This window comes from Ixodes scapularis, unplaced genomic scaffold, assembly GCF_016920785.2.
Source record: "Ixodes scapularis isolate PalLabHiFi unplaced genomic scaffold, ASM1692078v2 ptg001200l_1__unscaffolded, whole genome shotgun sequence".
NCBI classification, from domain to species: Eukaryota; Metazoa; Arthropoda; class Arachnida; order Ixodida; family Ixodidae; genus Ixodes; species Ixodes scapularis.
In genome coordinates, this window is record NW_024610116.1 from 2,581,722 (window position 1) to 2,607,942 (window position 26,221).

The following is a 26,221-nucleotide window of genomic DNA, read 5'->3' on the forward strand; positions in this document are numbered from 1 at the left end:
TTCAGCTGATCCGCATAAATCTTGATGTCTCTTTGAATCCGAGCAATGCGTCTGCGGAGCTTTGCGTTTCTTCCCGCGTGTGCTTTTCATCTGGCCTGAAGACTGCGGTGAGCTTGCCACATGAGCCAGAGTTTGCAGTCGCTGACCCCAGAGGTCGAGATGGCGTCACTCTCGACTGTCTCAACTCCTCGCTGGAAAGGTCGTCGGTCCAACTGCGGAGGTCTTCGATGATAGTCGGGGCCGACGCATTCCTGTTGCGACAAAAAGCGACCCAATCCATGTCCAGGACTTTGCGTTTTGCGGAGGCCGATATTCCTTCGACCGGCACGAGCATCTGGAGCACGTAGTGGTCGCTGCCGAGGGAGATCCCGATGCTCGTCCACGACACTTCACCGATCTTCCTCGTCATGGAGAGGTCCGGCGACGTATTTCTGAAGACGTTGTTCCAAATGCGGGTGGGACAGCGGAAATCGTTCAACATGGTGTAGTCGTGCTCGTCTACACACTTCTGGATGGACACGGCCTTAGGTAGAGTGTGTAGGTGCCCCCATTCGACGTGGTTGGCTTTGAAAGTCACCCTCGACGAGCCGAGGGTGGGGGGGTGTCTTTGGCGACGCAGAGGACTTCCACGAGAATCTTTGCTGTGACCTTCGACTGATCCCTAGGGGGGGTTGTAAACATTGAGTAGAAAGACGCGGCTCCGTTCCTTGCGTCTGGGCAGTAGTTCGACCAGGATGTGAGGCACGTTGTCAATTACGGGTTCGTGTTGGATCGTCGGTATGCATCTTCGGACGAAACTGTGCCCAGGTTTCGATGCGCGTGGCCCTCTCACTGCTGCCTGGACGGGGACCTCGAAGCGAACGTAACCCGACAAATTGACGCCATCGTGCGGTTCTGGGAAGGCAAGAACATCAGGCATGTACTCGGCGTTGGGAATGTTGAGCTGCAGGTTCCCCTCTTGCAACTGAGAGTCCTGCAGTTCCACTGCCCCACTTGCAGTTGTTGCTGCTGCCGCTGCCGGCGTCCAGTCATGTTGGAGCTGGAGTTTTCGTAGCTGTTCTTGGATACGCGGGAATGCTTGCAGGATCTGTGGTATCTGCTGTTGCGTTTGGAGCACCTGCTGCTGCATCTGCTGCTAGGTGTGCCGGATTTCCTTAATTGCCTAATCGACAGTGGTGTGCCGGGATTCCAGGCGTTGTGTGAATGCTTCCTTACGAGCTTCCAGTCGCTGTTTGGCGGCGAGGACAGTCGCAGAGTTGACCACGCTGCAGGTGTCATTGTCTATTTTGATGGCTCTTTCTCTGTTAGGGGAGGTGGTGCCGCCTTGGTAGCCTGGCGCTTGCGAGGTTTATTTTCCGGTACCGGCACCGGTTTCAAAAGCAGCTCCGCTACTACGTGGACAGGTGAGGTTTTGGGGTTAAGCGGCGTATCCTGGATGTTGGTGGCGGGTGGCGCTAGGGGCGGAGGCCGCAGAAGCGTCTTCTGCGCTGAAGTTGTCATTTTAGAGACGCACGCTCCCATTAGTTGTCGTTGAAGGTCGGAGATCCGCCGCCTGAGTTCCATGACTAGCGCGGACTCAGCATCGGCCGTAGCTGCAGACGCCCACGCCGTCCTGTCTTCCTTGGGCTTGCGATTCTTCGAGACACTTCAATTCTTGTAAGCGCTTCGGCCTCTGACCTCCAGGGAAGGGAAGGAGACCTTTAGCGACAGTCACGGCCTGCTCATGTCGCACAGACAATGAAGACGAGGTGGAGATGCCTCTGCAGCGCGAGAGATTCAAAATCAGTTCGAATCCAACCGCTGTCCGAGCTGCTTCTTTTCGCCCCAGCTCCAACAGACTTGGATTCGAACTGATTTTTTATTCTCGAGCGCTGCAGACACATCTACACCTCGTCGTCATCGTCCGTGCGACATAAGCAGGTCGTGAATGCCGCCGCAGACCGAACGGCTGCGTGCTCGGAACCTCGCTGTCCACCGCTGTCCTCTCGCAAGCGGGACCTATGGGCCACCATCGTTGCTTCTCAGGTACCGTCGGCGCCGGCCCACGACGAGCATAGCGATGTGAGCCTTCTTTGGAGGCCGTGATGTGTCTGCCCCAGCAGATGGCGCACAGGGGCTGGCACTCGTAGTGCGAGCCACCTTTGTTTTGCGACGGGTGTTGGGCTCCGCAGCGGTGGCACCTGCTCTGGCGTGGCATGGGACCCACGTCGGCCCGGTAACCCGTTCGTATACAGTTGACGCACGCCTCGATTCTATCTCTGTAGAGGAAACAGGAGATGGTAAACCCATTGAAGTAGAACTACAGTGTCTTAAAGGGGGTAGTGTAACGAACGAAACCGGAGAAGCGGCACACCGTTGGAAGACGGCCGCGGGTGGCGCTGGCTCTTGCAGCGGCTTGGCCGCTTGGTCAGCTTGGCTCCTGCCAGCTCCGGCCGATTCGCAGCTGTCGACTACACTGTCGTCTGCTAGTTTTACATTTTTATTCACCGTCAAACACAAATTATGTTCTTGGAAGTTCACTGGAAACAAATAATTGCTTTTGAGGCATTAATATTAGTTACAAAGCGTGTTAGGGTGCCTCTATCTCCAAGCCGATCAAGGCACCCTAACGGAACTGCAGATTGAAGCGCCACCTGCACCGTCTTCCAAGGAGCGGCCGTTCCTGACGGATGGTGGAGGCTACGCGGTAACCACACTACCCCCTTTAAGCCACTGTAGTAGAACTATGTCGGGATCCTCCTGCCTCGTATGGTAATCAATAAACCTTGTGACTTGCCCATGCGTCGCGCTGCGAGTACCTGCCATAGCGGGTTCTGCTCTATACAACTAAGCAAGATGCCTTCCACATCCTTGATTCCTTCGAACGAGAGGGCCTTCGGTACGACTATTCCCGTCGAGTCGCTTGGAGTGGCCATGTGAGCCGTGACCTCGTGCGTCTTACCACCGATCACTAGAGGCCGAGTTTGCAGATAGGCTAGTTGCCTGTCATCGTCCGGCGTGCTGACCGTAACCGTGTTGCTGCGCGGGGTGATGCGAAACTTGCCGAGGGAGCAGACTTCGCGCGACGACAGGCCAACACCTCCTAGACAGCAAAGCCTCCGCGTTACATCACATAACGTCACGTCCGGGGGTCTGGCAAGGGCGCTGATTTGAAGCGAGTGCCGCGTTAGCGTTCGCGTTGGGCTCGTTTCCTATCACAGTCTCACGCGAACGCTGACGAGGCACTCGCATCCAATCAGCACCCGTGCGGGACCCGCGGACGTGACGTCAGCTGACGAAACGCGCAGGCATTAAAGCTGTGTAGGAGGTGTTGCGCAGGCCGAGCTGCGAGACGACTGCTGATAAGACGTCGGCTGCCGAAACTTGAGAAAAGTCGAGTCCCTGAGGTCGGAACATGACTTAATACACAATGGGGAGAGGAGGAAGAGGGATCGTCATCTTACCCCTGCGTCGCTTGGCTGCGGCGGGCCGCTTCTTGACGGCGGGAGCCGAGGCAGCGTCACCATCCTGTTTCTTCGGTACGGCGGCTTCGGTCTTCGTAGCCCGGGCGGCCATGGACTCTTTAAAGGTGCGGTTAATATTATCGCGGACGATGGTCGTCCATTCATTTTCGGTACGCTGGCTGCTCGTCATCCCAGAGCTCGCCGTGTCACTCATCGTAGCTGTACGCATGAAGGCACCCGGCGGAGAGGGAATGCTCGCACGACGCCGATGCTTCCCCGGCGACAAGTAGGCTTAGCTCCCTCCCACAACGTGTGGTAGGAAGGCTTGGGCAAAACAGTCCAGAAAAAAAGCCAACACCATGCACAAAAGGGTCCGCAGGGTACGGTCACCATGCCGAAAAGACAGGTAGCAAAAAGGAGCTCGAAAAGATCGAAGAAAATGTCAGAAAGGGGCCAAAGAGCGGGAGCTCGACGTGACGCGTTGTTCCTATGGACCAGCCGTGGCGCCACCCCATGATTTGTTAAAGCAACTAGCAACTAGATAAAGCAACTGAACGGAAGGACTGCCGCTAAAAAGCATAGACTGTTCAACGAAACAGGCAAGCTGGCGTAAGTGAAATTTTTAATAACAAATATAAATTGATAATGAATCGTAGAGGAGGAAGCTTGAAGGCGCTGCTAAAATAAAAACAACGCGTACAAAAAAAAACGCGATTCCGACTTAATGAGTTTGCACTTTTCGCAGAGTCAGTCGCCCATAGCGGCGGTCCTACTACATCCCATTCCCCCTGTCCGGAGATTGGGAATGGCCTTCACGTGACGTGACGCGGCTAGTTGAAACGGCTTCCGCCAGGATAGCGCCGCCCCGCCAAAGCCGGGCGTTCGAGTGGCGGCGTTAAGTATGGGTCGCACTGCACTACCAGTTTACAATGCATGTCCCAGTGGGATGTCTCTCTCGCGATATACTGCAATATTTCGAGAGATACCCCATTCCCGAAAGGTAGCCCACCTTTTATATTCTTAAAGATTCGCTATTTAAAAAAAAATAACACCGAAAGATAGCCCACTTTTAGAAATGCAGGGCCCTGGCCAAAGGTGACCTTGGCAGAAATGCTGCTACTTAGCTATTTCAGGGAATCAGCGACCGTTGCTGACTGAGAAGAACAGTCGACTTTCATTTTCTGCAGCCAGAAGTTTCGAAAGTCACACAATCTCAAACAGAAGATTTTTGAAACTTTTTTTGATCCCGCACCGAAAGTTGGCGGCTCCTTATTTTCACCCGACTTGCTTTCGATTTAAATTTGACTATCTTTCGGGATATTACGGTTTAAAGGTTTTATTTTCTTTTTCGAATTTTCTGATTGTATATCACTGTATATCATGCAGCTAAGCACTTAACTACTTGTTTGAAAATATCTGACTGTATAAAGTGTAATTTATAATGTTGAAATTATAGCATATCTGACCCTAGCAATAAAACATTGTTGTTGCAAACGCTATGACAATCGTCCTTTTTTTTCCATCTCCAGCCGTGGGCTGCACTCTGCCGTACGCGCCTGCCATTGGTCGGAGAAACGGAATCCCTGAAGCAACCATGGCCTACATTTTAGCAGTCACACCTCTGCTCTCTATTCCCTGGAAGATTTTAATGGGATACATTGCTGACCGTACGCAAAGCGTAACCCGGATCTTGCTGACTCTTCAATTGGTTGCAGTTCTATTCTATGGCTTTCTCTACTTCAGTGGCTTTATGATCAAAACGCCCGAACCAAACGGGGAGGTTTCATGTCCAGGAGAAAACGTAACGATTTTGAATTCGTTCTCAGTGTGCCTTCAACCACCGGAGAAGTGTTTCGTTTCGTGCCCAACGAATGCCACCGAATTCAACGAAATCGATGTGAGCTACATTTTTCAGAACACCTCCACCACTTGTCGCACACTCTGGAATGGCACGTCTGGTTACCACAGCAGCGCCTGTCAGTTCAGGTGCCCTTGCACAGCAGGTTTGACAGATCAACGAGTTGTCTGGTTCTATGCCGTGTTTCATGCCCTCGCGTCGTTGTGTTTGGGGGCTGTGGTTGTTATATCTGACGCCGGCGTTTCTGAGATACTGGCTGAAAATGTGAGGGACTTCGGATGGCAGCGAATGGGAGGGGCAATCGGTATGGGTGCCGCTGGTCCTATCGTGGGAGCAATAATTGATGAAGCCAACCGATGGACGGGTGGACGATCAGGCTACCTTCCAAGCTACTTTGTCTTTGCACTGGTCATTATCCTGGACAGTTTCCTCCTCTGTTGCATGCCCACTCTTCGTATGACCAAGCTATCGGCAAACTTTTTCAAGGACATCTCTACTGCGTTCATTAATGTCGAACTGGCCGTATTCGCCTTCTGGACATGCGCCTTCGGGGCCTGCATTTCCATCGCCATATCGTACAACACGTGGTTTTTGGAGGACATAGGAGCCTCTAAACTGATAATCGGATTAATATCCGCAGTCAGTTGCATTTGCGTAGAACTGCCCTTCTTTTCTGCGTCCGCTTGCATACTGAAACAAACGCGGTATTATCCCTCGTATATATTGATGTTCTTGATCTTCGGTGTGAGGTACGTTGGATGTGCCTTTCTCTACAACCCGTGGTTCGCGCTGCTCGTCGAACCCGTCACCGGGGCTGCAGTTCCACTCGGGGTACCCGCCATGACTGTCTTCGCTAAAGAGGTGGCGCCGGAGGGTACCGCGGCATCCGTCTTGTGCGTCCTCAACATTTGCTACGAAGCCATCGGTAAGTTTAGTGCCCACTCAGGTAAGCCGTAGTCTGTAATACCTTAAGGAGCAAAGGGCGCTTTCCAGTCAATTAGATAGCTGCATTAGCAGACAAAAATGACGAAGGACCAATCCCGAAGCCAGTAGCGCGAACATAATGGACATGACCCTGCAACATAATAGGCTCCACCAGGCGCGGGTGCCTCACAAAGGCTTCTTTCCATATTGATGTGCATTGTTAACACGAAGACAAAGGTTGAAAGGCAACAATCATTCGTTTTATAGAAAACATGTTTATATACGTATGCTAGCATTGCCTCTTATATCTCTTCATTGCCTGGCAAAATGTTGGCCAAAGAATGAGCCGCCGCCTTCGTCAGAACTGTAACCAGTTCGGCGCGTTACTGAAACTAGGTCTTTGGTAGCTGCCACTGTTGTACCCACTGTACACACACGGTAGTGGCTGCAAAGAATCCCCTCTACTCCCTGTCGTAATTGCAACGTTCTTTCTTTTTTTGTTTTACAATGCTATGCAATTGCAATGAAAACAGGAGTATCTTATGAGTCGACGCCGTAGCACCCCCCCCCCCTCCCCTCTGCCCCACCCACCAAAGAAATACAATAAAGTAAAGCCTTTCTTGAAACGCATATTGCACACATTTCAGTAGCACGTCTGTTCATTCAGCATATCTTCACCGCGAGATGACGGAAACCATGTCGAATGGGGAAGACAAAATAGGCCAAAGTAGGCGATGCAAACCCTGTCTAGTGTTTTTTTTTTTTTAATGCGATTGAGTGCAAAGGTGCAAGCGAGCTGGACAAGAACGGCGAAACCCATTCTTGGAGAGGAGAACAAGAGGGGCAAAGGACAAACACAAATCTCTAAACAGAGCCAAGTGACGGGTGCGCGACCAAAAAATCCGCCTGGTCCGGGTATTGAACCTGGGACAACTCCATTTCCAGTGGAGCGCACTACCAACTGAGCTAACCAGGAGTACGTCCATAGAGCAAACAGGTCTTATCTGCAGCCAACAGTCTAACAAAAACAAGAGTGAAAGCTGTACAATTTTTAAGGTTATTTTTAAATGGAATTAAATGCAAAGCTGCAAGCGAGCTGGGCAAGAATGACGAAAATAATCCCTTTAGAGGGGGAACAAGAGAGACAAAGTACAAGCACAAATCTCCAAACACAGCTAGGTGACTGGTGCGCGACCGTCTAGTCTGGTGCCCTGGATTTGAGAGTGTTCCCAACTGCTCGATCAGAGTCACGTCATTTTCGTCTGCTTTCCACTCGACGCACGACAACGCGAGGCGTGCTCACCTTAGAGGCGCCTGCCCAGTAGGCGTCCGCAACTAAGGTGCTAACGTCCTCCGTGGTTTCAGTTGCTTTCTCTAGACGATATATGCAGACCTCGTTAACACAACGCCCCCACGCGGTCGCCACGAGTGGTGGCACAATGGCCTCGGCAGGCCGTTCTGCCAAGCACTAGAAGTATATGGGAGGCACTGATACATGCAAGAAGCGAAAGTATGCAGGCGAGCTGGTTAGAATACATCACAATCTAAACCCTGCGTGTTTACATTTATTCCACGTTGCATCTACCATATTGATGTGCATTGTTTCGATATATTTCGGTAGGCCCACCCGCAGTATAGCAGCATCACGAAAAAATGAATAAATAAATAAAGAGGCGTTAGAAACAAACTTACAGTATAGTTAGATGGTCAAAACAGAGTGAGAACAAGCTGCTGAAGCAGATATGAAAATAGTAATACGACAACGAAAATTAGAGCATAAAGCGCCTAAAATATAATCAGGATTCTATAAAAATAGTATAAAAAAAGGTTGAAAGGCAACAATTTACGTATTTGTGCAATACGCACACGAAAGTATCGTCACCAAAAGGCGAATCAAAAGCAAAAAATATAAAATTATGTAATGGTTACGGGTTAAGAGAAAAGTCACATGATCGGCAAAATGGACGAGGACAGGACAAAACATCTTTCCAACTGACAGCTTGAACATTTATCGACGTTTTTTGATGACTAAACAGCGAAGAGAAAGGAGATAATGTAAGGGGATAAAGGGAAGGGTCTTTGTCGACCAAGTGACGCGTGTGGAGATTTGGCTTTGGGCCACCTATATGGGCTCCAGTTGTTGACGACGATACGAGATCTCGGTGTCGAAGAGGAGGAGAAATGGGGTGCCAATGTTGGCTTGTCGCATGGACAAAACTTCGATTATTTACCGGCCATACCAACACATGTGACCTCCAACTGTGAGGATGCTATTGAGCTCTGAATCGCAACTTGTGCCGGCGTTGACATGCTGAGTTGCCGGGTGGAGGCTTTGAACGGATGATTTGGATGCAGCTTCGTTTCACCTCATTATCGTGCTCCCTCAGGCGGAGAAGACGCTTAGCTGCATCTTCTTTGCTACAATATTTTCCCTTTTAACCGACCTTTTCCTTTCTTTTTAAAGGTAAACAATATTCAGAATGTGTTTTTTTCATGAAATTGCCTTGGCAGGTAATTTTCGGGGTTTATATGCGTTCACCAAAAACACAGTATCCTATTTACGTCCAAAGTGACTTTCTTCTTTTTTTTTTTTTTTACTGAACATATGCCCCTTAAATTCAGTGAAAATGTTCTTGTTCCAGGGATGTCGCTTGGTAACTTCGTCGGTGGGACGGCATTCGCCGAATTTGGAGGCCGGTGGATGTTTTTCTACTTCGGTGTGTTCGCGGCGGGATGCGCTCTCCTGTGCCTCGTATCACGCGTACTTGTGCAAAGGAGGACTTCGAGGCATGGAGTCATAACGCGTAAGTTCACTGCAGTTGTCCTCTCACAGGGATCAACTTTGCTTACTCAACTTAACTCGTGTTTGCCTACTTATCTTCCTTATTCGCAATATTTCCGTGGTCAATTCCAACCTGTACCGATGCAAATCAATGGCGTCTTCAGGTTTTCTTCGGTGTATGCAATTACGAGCAGAGATCATTCACCTTATTTAAAAAGAAAAAAATCATATATGATTCGTTTTAATTGCCTGAAGCTGAGCAGGTTGGTTATTCATACATGTAGGATATGCCAGCTGAACGAAGGAAGAAATAGCGAGACAGAGAGAGTCACAAGGAAAAAACAAACACACTCCGCTGGACTAACAACCATATACTGAATAACATCTTTTTCTTCGTCGACTTTCATTTAATGGAGAACTTTTTTTCCTTCGTCGATTTTAATTACTGCCTAGATGAAATATTTGTTCCTCGTCTTCATCACAACAGTTAGAAAAACCTTGCACCCCCAGAGATAATGTCTCCTGTGGGCGCATGCCAGAAATTTTATACAGGGGGTGGTTCCTGCAAATGCTTCTTTTCTTTAGTATGTAGCACAATGAAGGCAGTGCTTACGCAATGTTCCTTTTTCTCCTCAATGGCTAGGGTCTCAAGAATTTCCCTTGCGATCTTTTTTTTTGTGTCTAGCCATGATGGTGATGTTTGAGAAACAGGGAGCACATTGGCATTCGCGACAATGCGCTAAAAGATGGTCCGCTGCTGCAATTGTGCGCACAGAGGCGGCGTGTTCTCTCGTGCGGTCATTGACACAGCGCCCAGTTTGTCCGATGTAACATTTCGCGCATGACAGCAGAATATTGCAAACCACAGCGCTTTCACATGGGGCGTGTTGAGTCCTGTGTGCGGTGCCACACGTGTTCTTTTTGTTGTTGTCGGCCTCACCGTTAACCCTGCTGCACATGGCAAATGCCTTGTTGGGAGCTGAGAAAACGACTTGTATTCCATGTCGGCCAGCGATCTTTTTCTGGCCATGTGTAACCCCGTGGACATACGGCAACACAACTAGAGGTGCTAGAGGTTTAGGAGGCTTCTTTGTTGGTGGTTATACAGTCTCCCTTAGTTTGCGGCGTACTTGCTTGCAAATGCTTTCACAAACAGGTACGAGTAGTGTGCTCGTGTATCCGGAGTCTTGAAGCCTAGAGATCTGTGTTTAGAAACGGCACTTGAGCCTACGGTGGCAAAATTTCTGTAGTGCAGCGACGAGAGCTGTAGTAGCGGATCCTCATTTAACAGTTTTTGAATGTTCGGAAGCACCCGGAAGAAATTCTTTACAGGATCTAGCTTGATACATCCAGCATACGTGTGTGCTGTAAACTTCAAGGAAAGATCGAGAAACCGAATACACCGGTTTACAGGACGTTCATGGGTGAAGGAAAGTCCAGGGCAGCTTTAGTCAAAACTGCGCATGGCTACTTCTAAACACCCATCACTCCGCTCGTCGACTTCAGAGTTGCACAGTACAAGAAAGTCATCTACGTATCGGAAGATTCGTATTCAGTTTCTCGATCTTTCCTTGAAGTTCACAAGCACACATGTATGCTGGATGTATCAAGCTAGATCCTGTAAAGGATTTCTTCTGAGTGCTTCCGAACATTCAAAAACTGTTAGACGAGGATTCGCTACTACAGCTCTTGTCGCGGCACTACAGAAATCTTGCCCCCTTAGGCTCGAGCGCAGTTTCCAAACACAGATCTCTAGGTTTCAAGACTCCGGATACACAAGCACACTCCTCGTACCTGTTTGTGAGAGCATTTGCAATGTACGACGCGAACCAAGGGAGACTGCACAACCACCAAAAAATATACCTCCTAAACCTCTAGTTGTGTTGACATATGTCCACGGGGTTACACATCGGTTGAAAAAGATCGCTGGCCGACATGGAATACTAGTCGCTTTCTCAGCTCCCAATAAGGCATATGCCATGAGCCGCAAGGTTAACAGTGAGGCCGGCAACAACGAAAAGTACACGTGTGGCACAGCACACAGGACTCAATACGCCCCATGGGAAAGCGCTGTTGTTTACAATATTTCGCTGTTATGTGGGAAATGTTACATCGGACAAACTGGGCGCTGTGTCAATGACCACACGAGAGAACACGCCGCCTCCGTGCGCATAATTGCAGCAGCGGGCCACCTTCCAGCGCATTGTCGCGAATGCCAATGTGCTCTCTGTTTCTCAAACATCACCATCATGGCTAGACACAAAAAACAGATCGCAATGGAAATTCTAGAGTCCCTAGCCATTGAGGAGAAGAAAGACGATTGCGCAAGCACTGCCTCCATTGTAGGACATGCAAAAGAAAAGAAGTATTTGCAGGAAACACCCCCTTTGCAAAATAGCCCGCATGAGCCCACAGGAGACGTTATCTCTGGGGATGCAAGGTTTTTCTAAGTGTTGTCATGAAGACGAGGGACAAATATTTTATCTAGGCAATAATTAAAGTCGACGAAGGAAAAGAAGTTTTCCATTAAATGAAAGTTGACGAAGAAAAATATGTCATTCAGTAAATGGTTGTTAGTCCAGCGGAGTGCGTGTGTTTTTCCCTCGTGACTCCCTGTGTCTTGCTATTTCTTCCTTCGTTCAGCTGGCATATCCTACATATATGATTCGTCCAATCAACATATGATAACTTATATAATTCATCTAAGGCGTATTAACGCTTTCGTAAGGCATATATCAGTGTTTATATTCTCCTATATTTGTGACACGTTTTTTAAGGTAAGCATATTTTGATACATTTTTTTTGTGAGACATTTTAGAAGAAAACGCTATTCACAACTAAAAGAAATGAAGAAAATATGCCAGCGACTTACATCCCCAAATTTCATAATGCGTTATTTTTAGAACTAATTATGGACAATACGATACGTCATACAACCTTCTCATTACACAGAATCAGTTCAGAGTGGAAAATATAGAGCTGAACTAAGTTTCGATGAGAAGCCAACGGGAATTAAACATACTCATCTCAAACCAAACCTAATAGAAGATGAGTGTTAAATATAGTCATCTCAAACCAAAACGAATAGAAGAAACGTGTGAATGTTTTAGGGTTGAAGTTGTTTTTTGCCACGTTTTGTCTGCTCATGCCGTTGCTTGTTCAAATTGGCTTTGCATTACATAATGATACTAATGATTTTTCTCTCGTCTGAAGGATCTCTTCATATTTTCATTTATTTCCTAATTACCTTAAATAATTTGGGTTCCCGCGTCTCAGCTGCCATTTACGTGGCTCGGGACTAGCCAAGCTGTGTTACAGCTTTTTCTTCTTTCACCTTCCAACTGTATGCTGTTGGCAAAATAAAGACATAAATTGTTATTATTATTATTATTTAACGAGCGATTCCTTAAACATTTTTAAAGGCATTTTTCCGTTTTTTCGGACACTGAAGAACACTGCTCCATAATTTTCCCGCTCATATTAACGGGGAAAGAGAAGTCACGTGACACCAAGTCACAGGTCAAGTCGTGGTGTTAGGTGAATTTATGACAACACGTAATAGCTCACGTGATGCCAAATATCCCCCAAAATATTTCGGGAAAAATTTGCTTGACGCCAGGGCTCGTATTGTGTCTTTCGTTGCTAAATTCCCCGGCTAGAAGCAACTACGCACGGAAAAATAGGCGAGGAATGTGCCGAACTACTGCGCTTTCTAATGCGAAAGCATTAAATGTGTCATGGAACGAAGCCGGCGATAAACGGCACCTGAATTCTCATTGGCTGAGCGAAGCGGAACCTAATTTGCTATTGGCTGAGCAGCAGGATGATGTTACAATGTCGACTTGAAGTTTGTTTTTACTGGCCTTGTTAAACAGGAGAAAGGGGTAATAGAGTCCATTGGTAACTGTAAGGTCGCGAGGGATACCTCGATAAACTTTCGGTTTCTCCTTTACCAGAGCCAACGCTGAAGAGGAGCCGAGACGAGGAGAAGAGGAACTTGCCTTCTCCTTGTGTTCGGTTTGGTTAGTGGAAAGCGTGGAGGACTTCGCGCGTGGAGCGACCGACAGCCAGGCCTGGTTTCTTCGACAAAAGGCCCGAACCAGGACTGGCTGCAAGTTTCCGGCAGACCCTCCGGACAAAGCCAGATGCTCTCAAGGCAGCGGAGGAACGTGCCGGTGTTCTCCCTACGTTCCGTTAATTGACAATATTTACGCCAATTGGATGATTCTGATCGGTCCTCAAAAGGTAACATAAAGAAAAAAGAAGACAAAGAAGAAGACGCAAACTCACTTGCAGCCAAGTGTGTTCTTCAGGAAGAAGCCGTGAGGCACACTACACAAAAGACACTAAAGGCGAAGTGCACACCGTTGAAGTGCACTAAAATTAGCCTTTCTGACTGGGGTATAAGATACCACTACTGGCTCAACACATTGAACTGAGTTAGACTGAAGTGTGCTCGAGTATTCGTTGTAAAAATTGCTGCTTTTGTTTATATTTTTCTTTGTAATGAGTTTTTTTTAATATACATTTTGCATCTTCTAGATTTCGTCTCAGATTTCATCGCATCATTAATTCGATACTTTTCCTTACCGTGCGAAAGAGCCCATGAAAGATCTGCGTCCTCCCCCCAATACGGACTGCTCCTCGCTTTTTCGTGACGTAAGAGAAGAAGGCTTTGAAAAGATAGGGATGTTGCTAGCTGAATGTCTGTAAGAATTGTTAATAGCATTCGTCAAACACGTTTTTTAGGACCATCGGAAGGGTAGAACACCGCTGACCCTGAAATATAGAAATCCAAAGCACGGAAGCGTTAGGAACGAGGCATCAGCCGTCTCTTGCTTTATTTTTCTTTCTTTTTTACACGAAATATAGCGGCGCCTGGCGGTTACATATGGCGGCGCGTCCGCTCGGTGGTACTCGCTGCACTATCAGCCCACCCGATGGACAGAAGCGGCGTAACCGGTGGAAAGTTGCATGCACATTATCTGCGATGGAAAGGAATTGTAAACTGTTTTTTATGTAAACAAAGTTTGTGGTAAAGTCAAGTTACTCCTTGGATGCCTCCTTGGCTGCCTTCTTCGACGGAGGTTGCGCTTGCAACACTATCCGCCCGACTGGCTCGCGGAGAGGAAACAAAGAAGAACCGATTTCGAACGCTGCTCTTTCGTGGAGCTTGTCAAGTGATTGAGCCAAAAACGTTGTGCTGGGAGCGTCGAAAGGAATGGGATCCATTGAGATGTTGGTTACGGCTCGGACTTCGGACTTCGAGAAAGCAATGGATTTTTTTCCAGTAACGAGCACCGTCTGCGGAGCTGTAATAAAACTACGAATGAAGGACAGCTCAACTTGGTTCCGCCCGTCACAATACATTGACATCGTTGCCTTTTATGCCCCGCACTAGGGAATACTCAAACAAGGATGGTTAATAATAATAATAATAATCATAATAATAATCTTTATTTTTCGGGTGCCCTAAAACGGCCGAGCGGCCTTCTCTTAGGTACACCAACTCGTACAATAAAAAAAAAACAAAAAAACTCTTAAACAAAAATCCTACTCATTAAAAAGAAATAGATATGCATATACACTGACGCGCTATGAACTGACGAAAAGTTCGTCCAACTGACAGCGAAATGTGGGCAGGGGTGTGGTGATGTCAACTTGAGGTGGCACAATGCTGTTATACAATGTCTGTAAACGAGAAAGAGGTGACACACGGCATGGTGAGCAAATATCAAAACAGGTGAGCTGTCTTGTCGCACGGAAAGGAACATGGAAATGGATTTTACTAATAAGCCATGAAGAATCAATGGCACCATTAATGATCTTATGCAGGAATACCAAGTCAAGGACTGTTCTTCTGTGTGATAAAAGCTTCAGCGAAAATCTATTCAGTAAGCATTCATAGTCGTAATACACGCGTCGCCCAATCCATCTATCATAAACAATTCGAACAAATCGTTAAAAAAGACAAATACGCGCAAAGTTAGGTACTAAACATATCGGTCGCCTGCAACTTTGGCCTCCGAAAATAGCCATAGCGGGAAGCAAGGCCATGGGATGTGATGTTCGCATTCCTGGGTACTCACTGGAAAAAAATATTCATTGTCGAGCGACCAACAGTTTTGTTTAGCCCTTGAGCCGCTGATCAGTCTTCAATGCAACTTTTTCCTTTTTGCCTAATTCAAAAACATTATAATCATTAAATACATGGCTACAAAAAGAAAAAGAAAAATCGAGCTAAAAAGTGGCGCGTCTACTACATCCGGAGAAAGTGCAGGCGCAAGCGTACAGCAAAATAGGCCTAGGATTGGCCAGTTGACACTCAAGAGCGCCCGTTATTTCCATGATTGATTAAAAAAAAAAGAGAAAGTCAGTTAAAACGTGTGCTGGGAGGTCATCCAAAAAGGCGAGAACAGCATCGTTTCGCCAACCACGTCGTTGATTCGGGCAGGAGTATAAAATCTGGCGTCTTAGAAATAATGTTTTTCTCTTCAAATGCGCTGTTTCCAATCATAAAATATTTAAGATAATCCCGAGGGACAATGTTTTTTCGTTAACGACGATACAAACTATCAATCTTGGAGTGTAAGTAGCCCTTTACGACGCAGTTAACTAGTACAATTACTCATTTTCAGCCTAATGCAAACTTTGCTTTTATATTTTTGCATTTGCAGCAAACAAAGAGGCTACTTCTCCTGCGCGCTCAGCAATGTTATTTGAAAAGCATAAGAATTCATTCAAGCATCCTGGATTTAAACAAACAGCCTCCCGAAGATTTGCAAGTCTTCTATTCACTCGGTTATCAATTTGTCATGTTGTTAAGAAAACTTAGAAATCAAAACAAAATGTTTAACAGACTGAGGCATAAATATTATTAATGCTGGTTTCTTATGTAGGTTTTTCAGTTATGGTATTCAAGGTCAACTACAAAAAAGCCGCGACTTCGCTAATTAGGCTATGGGTGCGTTGTGTATTCATATAAACATAAAATATACACAATAGTAAAAAACACGGATACAATAGCTAAAAAAATTAAGGCCTTTTTAGACAGATACGTTGATACAGATACATTCAAGAGGCATGCGCACAGGCATTGATATGTATATTCAATATTTTATATAGCCGTTGCCGTAAGTTGCTATGTTGCATTTTCTAATAAAAAAATGTATAGTTTAAGCTCAAAGGTAAATGGCAATCAGATATTTCTTCCATTCAGAACTACGAAATTTGACGGACACGACGAATATTTCTGCGGCTCATAGACAGGTTGATATATTCCATGCCGTTGAAATTTAAAGAAGTTGCACGTTCTGAATTACAACAGATTGGGCTGTCCAGACAAAATTGATGTCGCCTCACAGCGTGGACCGGTTACTAAACGAATGAAAACGCTTCCAATCTTGAAAAAACATTTGTCATTCTAAAAAAAAAAAACACAAAAAAACAACAACGCCCCTATTGAAAGATGTTGCTAATGTTCTGAGCTCTGAGAGCCAGATTTTCACTTTGATGAAAGATTTCTGTCCTTTAGTGGGATCTAAAATGTTTTGAACTTAATTCTACTCTACCAAATTAAATGCGAAGTGGTTTTTTTTTGGAGAGGTTGGGGGGGGGAGGTGAGGGGGGGGGGAAGGGGGGGGGGGGCTTAGACGCTTTTTGATGGTTCGACAAAATTACTTTACACACATCTAAAATTTCCAATTAACATCCACGAAATAATTTTGTCATCTCGCCCAATACTTTCTTCATTGAAATGCAATAAAATGAACACAAATTGCGGCTTAGTCCTACAATATTTGCATGACACCCTTCCCTGAAGAAAAACGAGAGAGAAAAAAAGACAATCATGTGTAAAAATTAAAGTTTAACGCGGGGGACTTACGAACAAGATGCTGCGATTATATTATAATTTTACTTCTTTCATCTTAGGCAAGTGTCAATCTTCCCTCAAAAACAGCACAGAGAAAAGCTTTCTGCGGAAATTTGAAAAGTAAAGACAGCAAGCGTTGATAACTTTGTCACTGATGTATACGCGCGGGCGTGCACACTTCATACCGTTGACTACATTGCAATGGAAAGTCTTTTTAATACGAAAGCTTTAACGGTCCCATAAAGCGAAGCCGTGGTTATCTGTAGACGTTATCTGTAGCAGCGAAAAACGGCACCTAAATTCTTATTGGCCGAGGAAACGACAGCCACGCAGATGCCTGGTCACGGAAGGTGGCAGGGGCGCTCAAAGTCAACGCGGACGCGACTCAGAGATAAAACACAAAGAAAACCACAGAAACGCACATGCTTCGTCACGGAAGCAGTCGTGAAGCCGGCGGGCGTTCGCCGCCCCTGCGCAGCGGGGGAGCGGGATGTCAGCACCGGAGCGCCACGTGAAAAGAAAGACGTGGCGCACTGCTTGTAGGAATGCGCTCTGTGTAGGAATGCGAGACGTAAGCAGTTTTAATTGCCTCTTCCGAGTTTTTTTTTTTAAACAGTAGCCATACTTTATTGCGACTTAGCCGGGATGGGACATGCATGCAAATTAATCATTTGCCGGCAAGGTCAGTGCTCAAACGCACCACTGAATCTATTTTTCTCTTGTCCTTTTTATGGTTGTTATATTCTATGTATTTTCTTTTTTTAGCTAAGGCAATTACGAAGCAGAGACCTGCGTTGAGTAACATTTTGCCGGCTGTACAATATTTGCGATTCCCGCCAACGCTTGAGGATTTTAGGCGCATTCAGCACAAACTGACGCGGCGTCATAGTTCTAGAATGCAAAGTACACTATTTCGCTGACTATAGTCCGCGAGCTTTACATGTTCGCAAGTTGAAATTCTAAGCGTTGCAGACTATAAAGGAATTTCGTTTTTAATATTCAAGATCATTCATTATAACAAGACGTGGCGGACTTTGTGATGGCAAGGTTACGTTGATTTCAACCTTAGATACCAGCTTTTTTGGGAGCTAAAAACAATGGAGACATTTCTTAATGTGTGCTCTGTACGATAACTTCTTACGTGCCAACTATCCACCAGGCGGGGACCATTAAAAAATAACACTTTTTTTCAACCGAAATTCTCACCATCGTTCTGTGGGATTCGAACCTGCTGGCATAAAACACTATTTATATTTATGCACTTTAATGAACACCATCTATGTGATTCAATTGTTTGTAGGCAAAGAAAAGGTCACCTTGAACAGCTTTTTCATCTGATGGGTAGCTCAGGCGATAACAAATAGCCCCATAGTTGGCCAAAGAGCATTGCCCCTTCTGTGCGGACCCGGCATTTTACATTGCTCACACATGAACGCGACATGTAGTGTCATCTCCACAGCCTTTGGTAAGTGAGGCGAAACCATAAAATGTGACTTGTCTGCTAATGTCAGGACAATTTATCCAGCTCGCCGCACAAACAAGCCCATAATTATTTTTTTTCCGCCAGTCTTGTGAGGGCAATGTTTTTGGACCAGGACTGAAAATGTGAGATTTTGTTCTCTCAGTCGAAGCCACCCAGCAATATTGATTGGCTACAGCGGCTCTCTAGCTTTGTACTCCATATTACTTATAGTTGGGGGTTTCTATACTCCTTTTCGCTCTTAAATTGGACCACCACCACCGCTACGATCTGACGAGAGTAAATCAACACGAGCCGAATTGCTTCGTCACGGCGCTCGTAGTTTTCGTGCGTTTGCAATACCCGGCTCAACCAAACACGCAGAGCGACTGCTTCATGATCTCGCGCTTTTTGCAGTGAGGGGTAAATTTAGCCTGCGGTAGCAAACGCGCAAAAAAATACGAGTGCCTTGACGATTAACTTTTGGCGCCATTTCATTGTCGCCATCGGATCATGGCGTGGGCTGTTATCGGACTTCATCTTAATCGGAGTATGGTTATTACTCAATCGGACCGAAGCCATTCGCTACTCTGCTTAAATAAATGACGAGGAAATGTTTCTTGATGCTTTGGGAACAGGTTGACGCACGAAAGCGCTTGTACCGCGGGACCTTATGGTAGCCGGATGCTCAACCCGTTCGCGTGCAAAAATATAGAAAAAAAAATCGCGAAGCGCAGCTTATGGCGGAGAGCAAGTCGTCTGCTTCCTGTGCAGGAGTTACGGTGACGTCAGAAAGACGCCGAGCTCTGATTGGTTCTGATTGGAGGACAGTGGATAGATCTCGAAGCAAGCAGTCTTGGGATCCGCCCACTATGCTTCAACCACAGCCAATCAGTGCTCGGCCTTCTGACGTCACAACGAACTTCTGCAAAAGAAACAGACGAACTTGCGTTCCGCATTGCTACTGTGGCAAGCTCGGCTCAAACGACCTCCAAAAAACTCGCTAGAACCAAATGCAAAAAGCGATGAAAATTCAACAATTGTAATATTGTTTCAAAAGCAGCAGCTGCGACGGAATTGTGTGCACGGCTGCAGGAACTTGGAAAGCCGCATGACACCGACTTTCGTGTATTATTCGGCGACGGCTCCGCCGTCACAGAAGGCACATCTGAGTTTATCGAGAGGATGCCAGGCTTGAAACTACTAAATGCATTCCAGTAAACGTTGTAAAGGTATTCTGCAATCCGCACATTCTGCTCCCGTAATAACAAGTGGAAAGGTTCTGCCATTAACTTTATTTATTATGAGACCCTGGAACGGAGCCGTTCGCCAAAGTTACCGGATCTCTTTTTTTCTTGCTTCGTTTTATTAGAGAACATGACTAAAATCAGGCCACAATAGTGATTTCGTCAGTAACTATTGACATCTCAGGCAGCTAACAACCGAAGTTCTGGTAGATGAGTGTTATCCCCCGCGTGCCGCTAGGTTTTATTTATACAGGTTGCGCTCCGCAGTTTTACTTTTTTATTAGGCCTAGACACGTTTTTATTCCTGAGATTCAAGTGCAGCACGGATAATTAAACTAGCTTTCAGAAATGGTATCATTTAACATTGTAACAATTATTTTTCGTAGCGTCAAGGGGACACAATCACAAACCCGCCAGTGTGAACATCCACAACGCAGTGGTGTTTCTCGCTTTTTTGCGTTAAAAAGATAAGTTTTTATATTCGCGTTCCTCTGGTTCCTTTACAGAAATGTCATATTTGGACTTATATTAAAAAATACAGATATGGATATATAAGGAATTGGGCAGATATGGCAACATATGCATAGTCAGGCCATATCTGGACTGATAAAGCCATATCTGCCCAATTCCTTATATACCCATATCTGCTCAATTCTTTATATGCAATATATGGAATTGGGCAGAAAGGGTATGGAATTGGGCAGAAAGAGTATGGAATTGGGCAGAGAGGCCTGGCAAATAGGGTATCCACCCCATATATAGCAATTTTCACGCGATGCTCCTTCTAGAATCACATGAAAATTATTTCCATGGGGCAGGTACCCTATTTTCCACAAACATGGGATCATATAATGCATTCCTATGAATATCCACAAAATATACATTTTACTGCTATCCCACACTGTGAAACGTGTATTTACGTAGATATATCTACAGAATATATACCCTTGGCGATCTCAGACAGCAGCGAAATGTGTACTTTGTAAATATTCATGATAATCCATCTGCAGAAAAAAATTGCCCTACTGGGCAGCTGACCCATTTGTCGGGCACAGCTCATATATAGTTTGCAAAAAATCACAATATGCAACAAACATAGAACTTGCAACAAACATAGAACTTTATTTGATATTTTCAAAGCAAAGAGGACGCCCTGGCGCCTATCAAGATAGCAGCCATATTGATGATTGACAATAGTGTGGGATATAAGCGTGATTGAAGATATAATTTTGTTTAAAAGGCATTCACTGGAAAACATGACTGCAACTGTTATTAGATCAATTCAGTTGTGGAACTTTCCTTTGCATGTCACATTCTAAGGGCACACGCTCATCCTATTTTCAAAATTCTGAAATATGCATTTCAGCATGTGTAAATTAACTGGTGCATGACTTTCTACTTGGATGAAACAACATATCTTCTGCATGTCTAGGTTTATACGCGTTCCTTAAAATATTTGCCTTCAAACCACCTGGAAATATCGAGATTTTCTGAAAAATTGGGTTCTGCCTTATCATGCTACCTTTATTCACATATGAGGCAATCCAAATATAGGATCCATAATGTCTTGGGTGTGAACGAGTTTCTGAAATTCTGAACTCACATACCAGAAGGTAGAGTTTGCAATAATTTTTCACGGAAGCGAGTCACATGCAGAGCAAACTCTAAACCGAAACCTTGTGGCTGACCCTCGAAATCAGGGTAAATAAATGGTAAGCCCCAGAATTAACTGCAGGAAGTGAAGATATGTGCCCTCCCTAGATCCACATGAGGCTTAGCAAAAAAGCAGTTTCGTTAACCTTACCTAATTATTAAGAAAAATGAGGTCATAGGCATGGGGATGGCTCAGCAGACGTTAGGTAAGTGTATAAACATCACAACAAGTTCACTGACTAATCAAATCTATTCATTCACTTAGAAATAAAGGCCGAAAAAGCTCTGTTGCAACTACAGTTTTAAAGGGAAGCTACGGAGGTTCTTGAAAAAAAAAATTAATTCTAGTGTATTTTTACCCCGTGAACCTGAACACCCAAACCAATTGCCGCTCAAGTATTAAACGCGAGAAAACGCGAAAGACAGTTGTTGTATGGGACGTCATCGACGAATCTTTTGGCAGCCCAAGGCTAAAGAGGCGGGGCTTCAGCCCTAATTTGTAATTGCTTTATGGCTCTCCGGCGTGATTCGCAATTAAACAATTGTGATAACTGTTATTTTAAAGGCCAAATGAACGCAATTCAAGCGTTTTTTCTCAAATGCAGAAGTGTCCCATCTTCCCTTTATAGGGTCATCATTAATGTCTAACCTAATTGAAACAATTTGCAAACGCAATGGACTTTCAGATATTCATCGTTGAAATTATTCCTTTTTGTTGCCTCGCTTACGAATCAAGCACTGCAATGGATGCAGGAAGTTGTGCGGATAATGGTGCATAAAAGAGCGACATACTGTAAACGACTTATTTTTCGCAGGCTCAATATTTTGCGATTTAGGTGAAAGCTGAAGTTTTAGAATAATTCGCGGGTTCTAACTTTTTGCGAAGCGGTGGGATTTCAATATAAATTCCAATGTGTTTACATTTTAGGGGAATTGTTCACGGGACCTGTTTTTCACGAATTGTAGGTGATTCGCGAAAATTAGGTTCTCGCTAAAATTAAGTCGTTTACAGTAGTCATTTCGGTCCCACCTTACTACCTTGGCAGCGTGACATTGGAGCATACACGCTGCTGAGATAGTGCTGAGATAGGCAATGAAAGCCAAAATTGTAGCAATTAATATATGAAGGCTTGTTGCCTTTTCACAAATTTTATTAAACAGCTTTTAAGGGAACATGGGGCAATTGTATATTGGAGAAAAACTTGAATGTGTTCATTTGGCCTTTAAAATAAGAGATACCACAATTATGGCTCAATCCGACGTGCTGTGGACCCATAAATCCTGGGGGTGGGCATTTATCGATTAACCTACCGATTAATCGATTAATACTTTAATAGCGAATAATTTTTAACCCGTTGATCGGTAATATTTTAACAAACCAAAATAAAGCGGAAAGTAAACGCTTTCGCCACGCAAACGTGGACGAGAACACCTCTATGAAGGGCAAACTTTATGTAAAACTTTAGCCTAAACTAACAAGGTGCAGAGTGTTACACATCTCCCGACCACTTCAATAGCGTTTCAGTGCCCGTTTAGCGCAGCAGAGAGAGACTATAATGTGAACAATCAAAGGAGGTCGCTCTTGAAGGATAACATCAGCGAACCTTTTACCTTATGCAACTGAAGTTATGACGTGTGAGTGCCTCCGAACTGTTCTTAACTACATCAAAGTTGATTCATAATGAAACTTGTCTATTAGGCCCTTTACCTCATGTTCAGCAAAGGCAGAAACAGAAGACAAATAAAAAATTTTGAGTTTTTTAAAATATTATGCATGGAAATTAACGAGGCCGATTAATCAATTAGTTAATCGAATAAAGGCGGCGATTAACCGGTTTAAAACTTTTAATCGACGCCCAGCCCTAATAAAACCACTTCCAAAATGGGGCCGACGCCCCGCCTACCTAGCCTTGGGCATGCAGCTAAAGCTCCGCAATGACGTGGCAACAATGAATGCTTATATTTTCTCGCATTTAACAATACGTGTGCAGTAAATGGTTATGGCATTTGGGTTCACCGCATAGAAACACTAGAATTCACCTCCTAACTTTGTTTTTGAAGTACCTCCATAGCTTCACTTCAACAATGGCTCTTCTAAAACTGCAGTTGCAACATAAAATAAAAAGTTAAAAGAAGGGCTAAAACAGATTTGCTGGGATGTGTGTTTTTTTAAAGAGTACAGCACTGCTGTTAAAATATGGGGTGGGGGCACTGGCGCAACATACAGCATCCATGGAAAATTACACAAGTGAGATGACCTAATAGCTTACCGCGGTACTGCTGTAGCTGAAAGTAGGGAGTTGCGGCAGTTATTCATTCACCAGTGGAAACTTCGTCAAGACCAGGCGACAGTTGTTGCTGCTTTTTCATCTCTGACCTTAGTTCTGATAGTTTCGTCCCCATTGAAGGAAGAATGACCTTTTCAGAATATTCCCATCCTTTCTTCTGTGCGACATCCTTTTTGTACGCTGTAAAGGAGACAAGCAATAATCAGCACATATACGTAATTGCCTAAAACCTGAAACTGTGACATATACTTCTCTGACATATACGTGTTATAAGCGGTGTGGATATTATTCAACTGTTCAAAAAGTTCAAAAAGAAATCTGACATCTGTCGGCGACATTCTATCAGAACCACAGTTACGCACGAACGAAAATGCTATATTTACCAATGTAGCCAAAAAATAAAATAAAGTCACAAAATAACATTTAATTTGCAAAAATTCAATAAAATCAGAATAACAAGGCTGAAAATAGAAAACAAGATAAAAAAAGCAAACATGATGTAACTGATGACATCATGGAGCTGGTCCCCGCCCTAATTACGTCCACAAATACTGAGCAGAGTCTCACAAACAGTTATTGTTAATTGAAAAAGCGCTTTGTTCATGATCTGAGGGGTCCAGGTTGGAACCTTGCTGTCAGCATTGTTTGTAATTGTTGTAAGATGCATTACAGTTTTTGTGATTGGTTTGGCAAGGATATAATTAAAAATGACACTTCGGAACCAAGCAGAAATCAGGAGGGTTGACTCATGCTCATGCTACACAAAGCAGACGAAGAGAATGCAGCAACTTACCCAATATGGCAGCAATCCCGCCAAAATGGAGCGGCGGCCGTTGCTCGGAGGGTCTGTGCATGCCCTTTGCCTTGTTTCCCTTGACAGAACAAACCAGCAGTGCCTGCTGCGTGTAGACGGCGCTCAGCAGGCTACGGGCAGTGGCTGTCGCCATCTTGCACGTTGTCTCGATGTTCCACAGTGCACCTTGCTCGACGAAGACTGAAGAGCCTGGCTGTAGCTCGACGACCTGCAAAAGCAAAATATGAAAATACACAAGAATATACATTTTATCGCACAAAAGTTCCGCAGCAAAACAAGGTGTAAAAGGAGAAAAGGAGACAGTAGCACTGGATGCAAAAGAGTGCATAAAGACGATGGCAATCGGAATGCAGACTTCCCAAAAGACGTGCATAACAATTCCCTGACTTCTCCAGGTTTTCCCTGAGAATTCTAGGTGAAATTCTTGACCACTCTAGACCACTTAATCTCGGCGAAACGTGCAATAAGGCTTCCAAGCCGCAACGACTGTCACGTCATGGCACGGATAGTATGGGACGGTCGGTGGTCCAGCGTTCATCTCCATATTGCCGACGGCTGTCCAGTCAGGATACATTGAAATACAAACAGCGGAGGGGGTGGCTCTCGGTGCACGCTGGGTCACGTGGAGCAGCTTGTTGCCTGGCAACTTCCCAGAACATGAACTTGGAGCGGGGGAGCGTTCACCACCCACAGCATACTCTGCGAGTTCCCAGGCGACCTCCGAGAAGCCCTGCATGTTTTTGAAACCGCGGAACACTTGTTCGTATTTCATTCTACCCTGACTACACATGGAGCAAGATTAGCAGAACAAGGGCAGATAACAGCATTTTTACAGTAGTGGTTATGTTACCTGTCTTTCAGAAATCTACCTGTATGGCTAACATCGGCTACAACACATTTGAATGATTATTCTGAGGTTGACGATTATTTTCCTTCATTGTTGCTGGGTCGATAAACTCATCGAGCATGTATTAACACTTCTCTTACCAAGAGAAAAATTACTATTTTGTGGCATTCGTTGGGTGAAACGACACCTGCCAACAAACCGCCGCCGACGTTCCGGGCTGCTTTCGCCGATCTCAACTTACAATTGAAATCTAACGACCTGACGTCACCGTCAGACCCACTGCTGCTATCTTATTCCAAGAAACTGTCGGAAGATGCAAAAGTGTTCCAAGATCTGCCATGCTTGCGAGTGTGTGGCCCTGGCTGTCATCAACGTCGATGTGCCGTCGGTTTCACAATGGGCTTAAAAATTGCTGCCACGCGAAAAGACGAACAATCAGAATCGAAACTTAAAGTAGAGTCTCTAAACCGCCTAGCGACTACGCAATGCGCTTGGGACGCTCCGCGGAAGCTTTGTAATCGGTCTATGTACCTGTTGATCACTGTTCTATGGGCGCGGTAAGAGTTAATTGCCGTATGTTTCAAGTATACTAAGCTGGAAGTCAGCACAGCATGTGCACTTACGCCTGCATCTTATGTTGTTGTCGCACTTCGCCTTTAGAGATAACCACTGTGCGAAGTTTAATGTTACCGTTATTTTAGCAAGGCCAGAAAAATAACTTTAACAGAAAACATGGTGAATTGCTTGTTACGAAAGGGACTGAGAACAGTAGCAGAATTTTTACCGACTAGATAAATAGGCCTGTTGCTGTTTCTTTTGTGGCCCAACGTCTAAGGAGTTGTAGAAGTAGTGTTCCATTGGCCGGGTCTCCTCACTGTTCTTTGTCCAGATCACCTTGCCTTCCATGTTCTTTTTTATCTGTCCCAACGTATTTACTTTTAAATTAATTAATTCTGTTTTTTATTCGTGTATATTTCATCATTTTTATGCGGCAGTCGACGAATACCATGCCATTGATGGGGAGGGTACTATT

At 45.2% G+C, this 26,221-nt stretch overlaps 1 protein-coding gene across 1 annotated transcript; it reads left to right on the plus strand.

Annotated features, from left to right (window-relative positions):
- Positions 1-5,037: 5,037 nt before the first annotated feature.
- On the plus strand, positions 5,038-13,510 carry LOC120844812. The gene is made up of 4 exons (XM_042288157.1): positions 5,038-5,110; positions 5,270-6,226; positions 8,868-9,029; positions 12,964-13,510. The coding sequence occupies exons 1-4, from the start codon at positions 5,038-5,040 to the stop codon at positions 13,032-13,034; spliced, it is 1,263 nt and encodes a 420-aa protein (XP_042144091.1). The 3' UTR covers positions 13,035-13,510.
- Positions 13,511-26,221: the final 12,711 nt, after the last annotated feature.